At 45.7% G+C, this 13,346-nt stretch overlaps 1 protein-coding gene across 1 annotated transcript; it reads right to left on the bottom strand.

The window, feature by feature from the left end:
• Nucleotides 1-7,394: 7,394 nt before the first annotated feature.
• On the bottom strand, nucleotides 7,395-10,617 carry LOC128497315 (zinc finger protein 845-like). Its single transcript, XM_053467303.1, has 2 exons — nucleotides 10,524-10,617; nucleotides 7,395-9,529 (listed from the first exon to the last, which is right to left on the bottom strand). The coding sequence occupies exon 2, from the start codon at nucleotides 9,516-9,518 to the stop codon at nucleotides 7,434-7,436; it is 2,085 nt and encodes a 694-aa protein (XP_053323278.1). The 5' UTR covers nucleotides 9,519-9,529; nucleotides 10,524-10,617; the 3' UTR covers nucleotides 7,395-7,433.
• Nucleotides 10,618-13,346: the final 2,729 nt, after the last annotated feature.

Raw genomic sequence — 13,346 nt, 5'->3', positions numbered from 1 at the left:
ATATATTATATACTCTCCGGCCGTATAACTAATCCCGTCCTTATAACCCGTTATATCCTGTATATTCCTCATATTATATATTATATACTCTCCGGCCGTATAACTAATCCCGTCCTTATAACCCGTTATATCCTGTATATTCCTCATATTATATATTATATACTCTCCAGCCGTATAACTAATCCCGTCCTTATAACCCGTTATATCCTGTATATTCCTCATATTATATATTATATACTCTCCGGCCGTATAACTAATCCCGTCCTTATAACCCGTTATATCCTGTATATTCCTCATATTATATATTATATACTCTCCCCCCGTATAACTAATCCCGTCCTTATAACCCGTTATATCCTGTATATTCCTCATATTATATACTCTCCGGCCGTATAACTAATCCCGTCCTTATAACCCGTTATATCCTGTATATTCCTCATATTATATATTATATACTCTCCGGCCGTATAACTAATCCCGTCCTTATAACCCGTTATATCCTGTATATTCCTCATATTATATATCATATACTCCCCCCCGTATAACTAATCCCGTCCTTATAACCCGTTACATCCCTGTATATTCCTCATGTTATATATTATATACTCTCCGCCCCGTATAACTAATCCCGTCCTTATAACCCGTTATATCCTGTATATTCCTCATATTACATATTATATACTCTCCGGCCGTATAACTAATCCCATCCTTATAACCCCTTATATCCTGTATATTCCTCATGTTATATATTATATACTCTCCGCCCCGTATAACTAATCCCATCCTTATAACCCGTTATATCCCTGTATATTCCTCATATTATATATTATATACTCTCCGCCCCGTATAACTAATCCCGTCCTTATAACCCGTTATATCCTGTATATTCCTCATATTACATATTATATACTCTCCGGCCGTATAACTAATCCCATCCTTATAACCCTTTATATCCTGTATATTCCTCATGTTATATATTATATACTCTCCGCCCCGTATAACTAATCCCATCCTTATAACCCGTTATATCCCTGTATATTCCTCATATTATATATTATATACTCTCCGCCCCGTATAACTAATCCCATCCTTATAACCCGTTATATCCCTGTATATTCCTCATATTATATATTATATACTCTCCGCCCCGTATAACTAATCCCATCCTTATAACCCGTTATATCCTGTATATTCCTCATATTATAGACTCTCCAGCCGTATAACTAATCCCACGCTTATAACCCGTTATATCCCTGTATATTCCTCATGTTATATATTATATACTCTCCGCCCCGTATAACTAATCCCGTCCTTATAACCCATTATATCCTGTATATTCCTCATATTAGATATTATATACTCTCCGGCCGTATAACTAATCCTGTCCTTATAACCCGTTATATCCTGTATATTCCTCATATTATATATTATATACTCTCCCCCCCGTATAACTAATCCCGTCCTTATAACCCGTTATATCCCTGTATATTCCTCATGTTATATATTATATACTCTCCCCCGTATAACTAATCCCGTCCTTATAACCCGTTATATCCTGTATATTCCTCATATTATATATTATATACTCTCCCCCGTATAACTAATCCCGTCCTTATAACCCGTTATATCCTGTATATTCCTCATATTATATATTATATACTCTCCCCCGTATAACTAATCCCGTCCTTATAACCCGTTATATCCTGTATATTCCTCATGTTATATATTATATACTCTCCGCCCCGTATAACTAATCCCATCCTTATAACCCGTTATATCCCTGTATATTCCTCATATTATATATTATATACTCTCCGCCCCGTATAACTAATCCCGTCCTTATAACCCGTTATATCCTGTATATTCCTCATATTACATATTATATACTCTCCGGCCGTATAACTAATCCCATCCTTATAACCCTTTATATCCTGTATATTCCTCATGTTATATATTATATACTCTCCGCCCCGTATAACTAATCCCATCCTTATAACCCGTTATATCCCTGTATATTCCTCATATTATATATTATATACTCTCCGCCCCGTATAACTAATCCCATCCTTATAACCCGTTATATCCCTGTATATTCCTCATATTATATATTATATACTCTCCGCCCCGTATAACTAATCCCATCCTTATAACCCGTTATATCCTGTATATTCCTCATATTATAGACTCTCCAGCCGTATAACTAATCCCACGCTTATAACCCGTTATATCCCTGTATATTCCTCATGTTATATATTATATACTCTCCGCCCCGTATAACTAATCCCGTCCTTATAACCCATTATATCCTGTATATTCCTCATATTAGATATTATATACTCTCCGGCCGTATAACTAATCCTGTCCTTATAACCCGTTATATCCTGTATATTCCTCATATTATATATTATATACTCTCCCCCCCGTATAACTAATCCCGTCCTTATAACCCGTTATATCCCTGTATATTCCTCATGTTATATATTATATACTCTCCCCCGTATAACTAATCCCGTCCTTATAACCCGTTATATCCTGTATATTCCTCATATTATATATTATATACTCTCCCCCGTATAACTAATCCCGTCCTTATAACCCGTTATATCCTGTATATTCCTCATATTATATATTATATACTCTCCCCCGTATAACTAATCCCGTCCTTATAACCCGTTATATCCTGTATATTCCTCATGTTATATATTATATACTCTCCGCCCCGTATAACTAATCCCATCCTTATAACCCGTTATATCCCTGTATATTCCTCATATTATATATTATATACTCTCCGCCCCGTATAACTAATCCCGTCCTTATAACCCGTTATATCCTGTATATTCCTCATATTACATATTATATACTCTCCGGCCGTATAACTAATCCCATCCTTATAACCCTTTATATCCTGTATATTCCTCATGTTATATATTATATACTCTCCGCCCCGTATAACTAATCCCATCCTTATAACCCGTTATATCCCTGTATATTCCTCATATTATATATTATATACTCTCCGCCCCGTATAACTAATCCCATCCTTATAACCCGTTATATCCTGTATATTCCTCATATTATAGACTCTCCAGCCGTATAACTAATCCCACGCTTATAACCCGTTATATCCCTGTATATTCCTCATGTTATATATTATATACTCTCCGCCCCGTATAACTAATCCCGTCCTTATAACCCATTATATCCTGTATATGCCTCATATTATATATTATATACTCTCCGGCCGTATAACTAATCCCGTCCTTATAACCCGTTATATCCCTGTATATTCCTCATGTTATATATTATATACTCTCCCCCGTATAACTAATCCCGTCCTTATAACCCGTTATATCCTGTATATTCCTCATATTATATATTATATACTCTCCCCCGTATAACTAATCCCGTCCTTATAACCCGTTATATCCTGTATATTCCTCATATTATATATTATATACTCTCCCCCGTATAACTAATCCCGTCCTTATAACCCGTTATATCCTGTATATTCCTCATATTATATACTCTCTGGCCCGTATAACTAATCCCGTCATAACCCGTTATATCCCTGTATATTGCTCATATTATATATTATATACTCTCCGCCCCGTATAACTAATCCCGTCCTTATAACCCGTTATATCCTGTATATTCCTCATATTACATATTATATACTCTCATGTTATATATTATATACTCTCCGCCCGTATAACTAACCCCGTCCTTATAACCCGTTATATCCCTGTATATTCCTCATATTATATATTATATACTCTCCCCCCGTATAACTAATCCGTCCTTATAACCCATTATATCCTGTATATTCCTCATATTATATACTATATACTCTCCGGCCGTATAACTAATCCCCTCCTTATAACCCGTTATATCCTGTATATTCCTCATATTATATATTATATACTCTCCGGCCGTATAACTAATCCCGTCCTTATAACCCGTTATATCCTGTATATTCCTCATATTATATACTATATACTCTCCCCCGTATAACTAATCCCGTCCTTATAACCCGTTATATCCCTGTATATTCCTCATATTATATACTCTCCGGTGGCAGGGAAGGGATGCGCCCAAAACTATAGAAGAAACATGTTTTTAAACGTAAAATTTATTATTTACAAAAAATAATATACAGAGGAAGCGCAGACCACTTCTTACTGCATTACAGGTTACTGTGACAGAGGAACACTGCAGCTTTAAGTATTAACCCTTAACGTTTACGTGCTGCCTGGGGCAGCTGCTGCTTAGAGACCCCAAGAGGTCAGACGCTCACGTTTTCTCTCTCTTTCTTACTCAGCCCTACAACAAACTAGGGCTGCAACTAACGATTATTTTAATAATCGATTAATCGGCCGATTATTTTTTCGATTAATCGATTAATCGGATAAAAAAAACAATATGCAAATTTTTCGTTTATTTAAAAGAATTTAATGAACTGGATGTTAAAAAACAACTTAAAATTTACATTAACATTCTTATTTTGTTATGATGTAATAAAAAACAATATTTTCAAAGTACAAGAACCCAAACACAATATTTATGAAACAAAATAACCCCAAACATTCTGAAAAGAGGTGGACTATTACTGTTCAAGAAACTTTGCCCCAGCACTTTGCACTTTGCACCCAGCACTTTGCACCCAGCACTTTGCACCCAGCCCTGGCACTTTGCATCCAGCACTTTGCACCCAGCATTCAGCACTTTGCACCAGCACTTTGCACTTTGCACCCAGCCCTGGCACTTTGCACCCAGCACTGGCACTTTGCACCCAGCACTTTGCACTGTGCCCCTGCACCCAGTCTCTAACTCTGCCCTGCACCCAGCCCTGCCCCCACATTCTGCCCTGCCCCCACACTCACACTCTGCCCTGCACCCACTCTGCCCTGCACCCACACTCACACCCTGCCCTGCATCCCCACCCCCACTCTGCCCTGCACCCAGTCTCCCACTCTGCTCTGCACCCACACTCACACCCTGCATCCCCACCCCCACTCTGCCCTGCACCCAGTCTCCTGCCCTGCACCCCCCACCCCCACTCTGCCCTGCACCCCCACCCCCACCCTGCCCTGCACCCCCACCCCCACTCTGCCCTGCACCCACACTCACGAACCGCTCTGTGCGAATGGAGCCACTCGCACAGAGCGAACCGCTCTGTGCGAATGGAGCCACTCGCACAGAGCGAACCGCTCTGTGCGAATGGAGCCACTCGCACAGAGCGAACCGCTCTGTGCGAATGGAGCCACTCGCACAGAGCGAACCGCTCTGTGCGAATGGAGCCACTCGCACAGAGCGAACCGCTCTGTGCGAATGGAGCCACTCGCACAGAGCGAACCGCTCTGTGCGAATGGAGCCACTCGCACAGAGCGAACCGCTCTGTGCGAATGGAGCCACTCGCACAGAGCGAATCGCTCTGTGCGAATGGAGCCACTCGCCCAGAGCGAACCGCTCTGTGCGAATCGCTCTGTGCGAGTGGCTCCATTCGCACAGAGCGATTCGCTCTGTGCGATCTGTGCAGAATACTTACCTCCGGAACGCGTCACATCCGTCACGTAGCTAGAAGGCGGAGACGGCAGAGCATGTAGCAGAAGCGGGGAACGCTCGCGGAGGTAAGTAAAAGGAGCCGAGTGCTCCAACAACGAATTGATCACTCGATTAATCGATAACGGAAATCGTTATCGATGATTTCCGTTATCGATTATTATCGATTTTATCGATTCGTTGTTTCAGCTCTACAACAAACATCAAAGAATTTTAGGAGCAAACCTGGAAATGGGATTCCTGCGCTACATAAAGATCTTCTACATGCCAAACGCCTCAGAACATGCGCAGCACCCGGCGAGCGAGACATGAAGAACACAAAATAGTAACGTGCTCCATACGAAGAACTAACGAGGCTCTGACCATGTAACGGTAACGTGCACGCGATCGCTGCCGGTTCACGGGGGCCTCCGGTATCCAGACGCATCACACCTAGCTGAGAAACCGCCATGGGATGCGGCATCGCCCGGGTGGGTAACTCCGAGGACAGGGAGGCAGAGCCCTAAACTACCGCCGAGATGTACAGGGTCCGGGCTCTATTCACTAAGGAGGGAGTCTGCAGGACAGCCGGTTCAGCCCTTTCCTCTCGCTTTGTGGAGGTTTGTCCCCGATAACACTCTGGAGTCGCACTCTGAAGCAGCGGACGCCCCGGACACGCGTCTCACGCAGGCTCCCCGGAGCACGAAGATCCGCACGTTATTCACAAAACTCTGAATATCAACGCAAACAACCCAAAAGCAGCCACGAAAAACTACGAAAGCGGCTCATCTAAAAATAACACGTTTGGTCATGCGCTAAATACACCGGCAAGCTTTCCTGTCTCAACAGCGGGAGTCCCTCGCGGTTGCCTTGGCTACGGTTCTGACGGGTACGGACAGTGACGGCTGATCCGTGGTCCGTGCCGCTGGCAACCTACCCAGCCAGGGCTTCGGAGTAGTAAGTTCGATCCAGGTGATCTCACCGCAGGTATCGGTGGACAGGTTACAGACACGCACCTCACTTCTCCACTTCGCTCAGCCTTCGGGATGCCGCAAGCGCAAAGGAGACCTGCGGAGAGCTGCGGGCATGGATGGGAGCTCCACCTGCCCCTGTCCACGGGCGGCCCTGGTGGGGAGTGAATCACAAATACAAAACCACATTTACTTTAATAAGAACAGCCTGAAAAAAAGGACCCCCGGTCATACAAACCGGGAACTTACAAGATGCTCTCGGGTGGATTTTATTTTTGTTGAAATATTTGGCTCCTTAGAACTATGATTACTGACCCGTGCCCCCTGCCACCATCTGCCCCCCAGGAATCCCAGTCCGGAAGTGGAATGACCATAAACGAGACGGCCCGGCCTGTTCATTACGCCTGCAGGAAGTAAGATGACCAGTACCGGTTACGGGCCCCAGACGGTCCACCTTCCAGTTATGATCATGAAACTACTAAATGTAAGCAGAGGTTCCCCCATTGGTGTCCTGCCTGCTCTCAGGCCCCGGGGTTACACGAATATTCGCACCGAGGATTGCTCCCCAGGCTCTATCATCAGGAGACGGGAGACCCAAAATCCATCACCTCAGGAGTTTCCCAGCAGCAGCGCTTTATGAGAAGCTTAAAGTCAGGGACCTCGAGTCTTCTGGTGGCAGACGAAGCCCGTCTGGGTAAAGCTCTTCCCCTGTTGGGTGTCTCAGAGCAGCTTCTGGTGCGTTACGAGGTCGGGTTTGATGCAGAACATTTCGCCGCACTCCTTACCGGCTAAAGCTCTCTCCAGGATGCATCTCCCGGTGCGGCTTCCGGATAAATCGATTTCCGCGTTCGGTACAAGCAAACCACCTTTCCGGGTCTCTTGGGAGATGACCTCCACTTTGAAGGCCTCCTCTCTGCCATCCTACTCCACGACCACAACGATCTGGGCGCCTTCCTCTGTAAGCTCTTCCTGCTTGGGGTGAATTCTTTCATGAATGAGGAGGATACCGCGGCGGTTGAACTTCTTGCCGCATTGGCCGCAGGCGTACGGTCTTTCACCGGTATGGATCCTCCGGTGGGTGGTCAGATTATGCTTCAGGCTGAAGGTGCGACCGCAGTCCTGGCAGGAGTACGGTTTCTCCCCGGTGTGCAGTCGATGGTGCTTGGTTAAATGCTGTTTTTGAGTGAAGTTTTTCTTGCATACCGGACAGGAGTACGGCCTCTCTCCAGAGTGGATCCTCAGGTGGTTGACGAGGGTGAATCTTTGGTTAAAGGTCTTTCCACACACCGGACATACGAAAACGCGCCGACCGTGGATGCGTTTGGTCCCTTGGTCGTGAAGCGCGATGGACTTATTGAAGTGCAGCTTCTGGTGGGAGCGCAGTTTGTCTTTGCTGCTGAAGCTTTTCAGACACTTGGTGCAGGGGTACGAGGCCTTTCCGGAGTGGGATCCCTTGTGGGCAAGAAGATTGTACTTGAGGCTGAAGCTTCTCCCGCACTCGTTGCACGTATACGGCTTATCAGCTCTGGGCAGCCGCTTGGTAAGGAGTCGTTTCTCCTTAAATGTTTTCACGCGTTGATCACTGGCGTGGACGCCGGCTTCTGGGTGAGGGCCCCTGAGCTCCTCCTGATGCCGCCGCTCCAGGATATTCATTCCTGATGACTCCGCAGCGGAGTCTCCTGGGCTCATTATCTGTGCGTTGAGGGCCTGACGCATGGCTTGGCGTTGGTGCGTCTTTTGGTGCACTGTGAGGATTCCTTTGCGGTTGAAGGTCTTGCCGCACTCGGGACAGGTATACGGCCGCTCCCCCGAGTGGATTCTCAGGTGTCTGATTAGACTCTGCCGATGCTTGAAGATTTTGGCGCAAACATTACAGTCATATGTCGGCAGACCAGACTGCGGCCCCCACTGTACGAACCCTTTCTTGTTGTGGCTGTTTGGGGTCGTAGTACGCTCCGGTTGTGTTTCTGGTGGATTCTGCTGAACGCTGCCAGGGGGAGCCGGCGTCGGAGGTAATTTCCTGCAGCGAATGGACTGGTGTAAGTGGTGGGTTTTGCGGCTGATGAACCCCCTCCCGCAGTGGATGCAGGTGTACGGCTTCTCTCCGCTGTGGATCTTCATGTGCGTGAAGAGGTTGTACTTTGTGCTATAGCTGCCCCCGCACTGGCTGCACTTGTACGGCTTCTCACCGGTGTGGACGCGCATGTGCTTGGTTAGGTGCTGCTTCTGCACGAAGGACCAGTCGCACTGCGGGCAGGAGTAGGGCCTTTCACCGGTGTGTATCCGGTAGTGATTGACAAAGGTCTGCTTGTTGCCGAAGCGTTTTCCACACTGGGGGCATATGAACGGTTTGGTAACGGCGGCCGGTTCTCTCCTCCTCGGAGAGCCGGCTTTGTGGTGGGCCGGCAGGTCTGCCGTGAGGAAGTCCTGCTCTCCGGGGGGATGGGTGGACGTATGGCCCGCTTCCACGTCACCGACGGCTCCTCTTGTCCTCTCGTGACTTTTTTTATGGATAAGCAGGTTCTCCCGGCGGCTGAAGGTCTTGTCGCACTGAGCGAAGGAGCACGGCTTCTGGCCGCTGTGGATCCTTTGGTGCGTGGTCAGGTTGTGCTTTAAGCTGAATCCGCAGCCGCACTCGTGGCACTTGTAGGGCCGCTCCCCGTTGTGGAGCCGGAGGTGTTTGGTGAGATGTTGCTTCTGTCTGAAGCGTTTGCCGCAATGCTCGCAGCTGTACGGGCGCTCGCCCGTGTGAACCCGCTGGTGCTTTGCCAGGTTGTGTTTGTGACCAAAACCCTTTCCGCACACCAGGCACTGAAAGGGCCGCAGGGTCTCCGTGGGACTGGTGTCGGCCATGTTGGAAAGATCCTGTCCTTCTATCTCAACCTGCACCTCGTATTTGACTTCGGTGAGATCCGGCTCCTTGCGGTTAAAAAGGTTTTCGGGTGAAACGGCGTAAGGGAGGAGCTCCTCTGCGGCCGATTCCCGAGACCCGCGTCCTCCGTACATCGCGGCGGCTTCTGGAAGAGATGCAAAGAAAGGGCAAATCCCAAAATGTGAAACGGAAGTGTCTACGTCGCCTGTGTCCCACAGTCTCTACTGTGTCGCCCTGCAGTGGGAGGGGCAGACTCCGTGTCCCACAGTCTCTACTGTGTCACCCTGCAGTGGGAGGGGCAGACTCAGTGTCCCACAGTCTCTACTGTGTCGCCCTGCAGTGGGAGGGGCAGACTCCGTGTCCTGCAGGTCCCTTCTGTTGGTGTCGACCTGCAGCCATTTCCTGCTGTTACTATAAACATTATCGGGGCTTTTAGGGCTGTAGAACCCTGCGATACCCTCATACCCAGCAAACATTCTGACCTCCTAGAAAAGAGGGGCATCAGGGGAGCGGAGAGTGGTACAGGAATTCATATAATTAAGCAGCTGATCAGCACATCTAGTCAAATCTTAACCAGTTGTTGGTCTCGTCTTAGATTCAGGAGTCATTTGTTTATCCCATGCATGTTGAATAGCCTCACTGTATTACCCTCTACCACCTCTGTTGGGAGGCTGTTCCACTTATCTACCACCCTCTCAGTAAAGTAAAATTTGCATTACACATGGATTTGAGATCCAAACAGGGACTTGCCCTTAGAGAGGGACACTTGGTTGGAACGGATCAACCATCATCAGGCAGAAAAGGATACGGAGGAGGTCATTACATGTAAGGGGTAAAGGTGCAACGATGTGGCTGCCCAACTGCCCCCTGGGCCTGATCCCATCCCACAGATTACTGATACCACAAATGCCTGTTCTGAGACTCCCCTTCCCAAATGCCCCAGCGATCTCCACACGCAGAGGGGATTCGTGTTAAAGTGACCCAGGGCTAGACTGGAAGCTTATGGGACGAGCCGTAACGCCTGTTGCTGTGTTATGTCTTTAAGTAAAAGCCCCAGTGCGTCACACTTTACCCTGACACCAAAAGTTGCCACAATTACAACCATTAGAGGGCAATAGAAAGGGCTGGGGGCATCTTACCTATTCCTCAGCCGCTCTATGCTTCTGCTGCAGCAAACTGCCCTCCCAGCACATTGCATTATGGGAAGTGTGCAGGGGGAGGGGCAGGGAGTGAAGGGAGGGATGAAGCTCAAGGAGGAGAGAGAGAGAAAGCGAGTGAGAGAGAGAATGAGTGGGGAATCCAGGACACAAAAGGGTTTATTCACTAAACCGCAGCAGAACGTAACATCTCCCTGCCTTCAAGGCACATTATGAAGGGGCAACCCTGTATAATGTATAGATAAATCAGTGACCGGCCCCCTGTATAATGTATAGATAAATCAGTGACCGGCCCCCTGTATAATGTATAGATAAATCAGTGACCGGCCCCTGTATAATATATAGTTAAATCAGTGACCGGCCCCCTGTATAATGTATAGTTAAATCAGTGACCGGCCCCCTGTATAATGTATAGTTAAATCAGTGACCGGCCCCTGTATAATGTATAGATAAATCAGTGACCGGCCCCTGTATAATGTATAGATAAATCAGTGACCGGCCCCTGTATAATGTATAGATAAATCAGTGAGCCGGCCCCCTGTATAATGTATAGATAAATCAGTGACCGGCCCCCTGTATAATGTATAGATAAATCAGTGACCGGCCCCTGTATAATGTATAGATAAATCAGTGACCCGGCCCCCTGTATAATGTATAGATAAATCAGTGACTGGCCCCTGTATAATGTATAGTTAAATCAGTGACCGGCCCCCTGTATAATGTATAGTTAAATCAGCGAGCCGCCCCCCGTATAATGTATAGATAAATCAGTGACCGGCCCCCTGTATAATGTATAGTTAAATCAGCGAGCCGCCCCCCGTATAATGTATTATGTTTGCGATATTCTTCCGTTCTTTGGACGATCTGGTCGTATTTCCGTGGATGTTTGCCTCCGGTGTACATGCGCGTGCTGCTAACCAGTATAATAGGCCAACTCCTTGCAATGCCTCTTAACCTTGGGGTGTCTGTTTGGTTCCAGCCCCTGCGTCCTCGGTCGGCCTCCAGGGTATGGAAGCTCCTTATCTGCACTTGTTACCTGCCAGAGCGATGGCCTCATGTGCAGAAATGAGAGGATTCTACCCCAAACCGTCTTCACATAACACTAAGCACTCGTTTTCTTTCCGATGTCCCCTGGCAGGTCGGTCAATGAATAACTCCAGTTGGGACCCAATTGTGGTATCAGTGAGGACCCCAAACCAACCTCCTCCCTGAAAGTAGCAGAGCTCAGGCCACGGTGCGGCTTTGGCTTCAAGCGTTAGAGACACAGAACCATCCGTCCTCCTTCAGCCACTCGCCTTCCTGCAGCCAGAGTTAGGAACCTTTCCGCTCCATCGCTTCCCCACCAGCATGTCAGGTTCTCCCAAACACAATATTTCTTAAATTATATACTCTCCGGCCGTATAACTAATCCCGTCCTTATAACCCGTTATATCCTGTATATTCCTCATATTATATACTCTCCGGCCGTATAACTAATCCCGTCCTTATAACCCGTTATATCCTGTATATTCCTCATATTATATATTATATACTCTCCGGCCGTATAACTAATCCCGTCCTTATAACCCGTTATATCCTGTATATTCCTCATATTATATATTATATACTCTCCCCCCGTATAACTAATCCCGTCCTTATAACCCGTTATATCCTGTATATTCCTCATATTATATACTCTCCTCCCCGTATAACTAATCCCGTCCTTATAACCCGTTATATCCCTGTATATTCCTCATATTATATATTATATACTCTCCGGCCGTATAACTAATCCCGTCCTTATAACCCGTTATTTCCCCGTATATTCCTCATATTATATATTATATACTCTCCCCCCGTATAACTAATCTCGTCCTTATAACCCATTATATCCCTGTATATTCCTCATATTATATATTATATACTCTCCGGCTGTATAACTAATCCCGTCCTTATAACCTGTTATATCCCTGTATATTCCTCATATTATATATTATATACTCTCCGGCCGTATAACTAATCCTGTCCTTATAACCCGTTATATCCCTGTATATTCCTCATATTATATATTATATACTCTCCCCCGTATAACTAATCCCGTCCTTATAACCCGTTATATCCCTGTATATTCCTCATATTATATATTATATACTCTCCGGCCGTATAACTAATCCTGTCCTTATAACCCGTTATATCCCTGTATATTCCTCATATTATACATTATATACTCTCCGGCCCATATAACTAATCCCGTCCTTATAACCCGTTATATCCCTGTATATTCCTGATATTATATATTATATACTCTCCGGCCATATAACTAATCCCGTGCTTATAACCCATTATATCCCTGTGTATTCCTCTTATTATATATTATATACTCTCCGGCCGTATAACTAATCCCGTCCTTATAACGCGTTATATCCTGTATATTCCTCATACTATATACTCTACGGCCGGATAACTAATCCCGTCCTTATAACCCGTTATATCCTGTATATTCCTCATATTTTATATTATATACTCTCCGGCCGTATAACTAATCCCGTCCTTATAACCCATTATATCCCTGTATATTCCTCATATTATATATTATATACTCTCCGGCCGTATAACTAATCCCGTCCTTATAACCCGTTATATCCCTGTGTATTCCTCATATTATATATCGTATACTCTCCGGCTGTATAACTAATCCCGTCCTTATAACCCGTTATATCCTGTATATTCCTCATATTATATATTATATACTCTTCGGCCGTATAACTAATCCCGTCCTTATAACCCGTTATATCCTGTATATTCCTCATATTATATATTATATAC

The sequence above is a fragment of the Spea bombifrons genome, chromosome 5 (genome assembly GCF_027358695.1).
Source record: "Spea bombifrons isolate aSpeBom1 chromosome 5, aSpeBom1.2.pri, whole genome shotgun sequence".
Lineage (NCBI taxonomy): Eukaryota > Metazoa > Chordata > Amphibia > Anura > Pelobatidae > Spea > Spea bombifrons.
Note: the sequence above shows the minus strand (reverse complement) of the source record. Positions and strands in the feature narration are given on the sequence as shown.

Coding starts and splice junctions, on each gene's coding strand:
- LOC128497315 (XM_053467303.1), bottom strand. CDS start 9,518: ATGTACGGAGGACGCGGGTCTCGGGAATCGGCCGCAGAGGAGCTCCTC.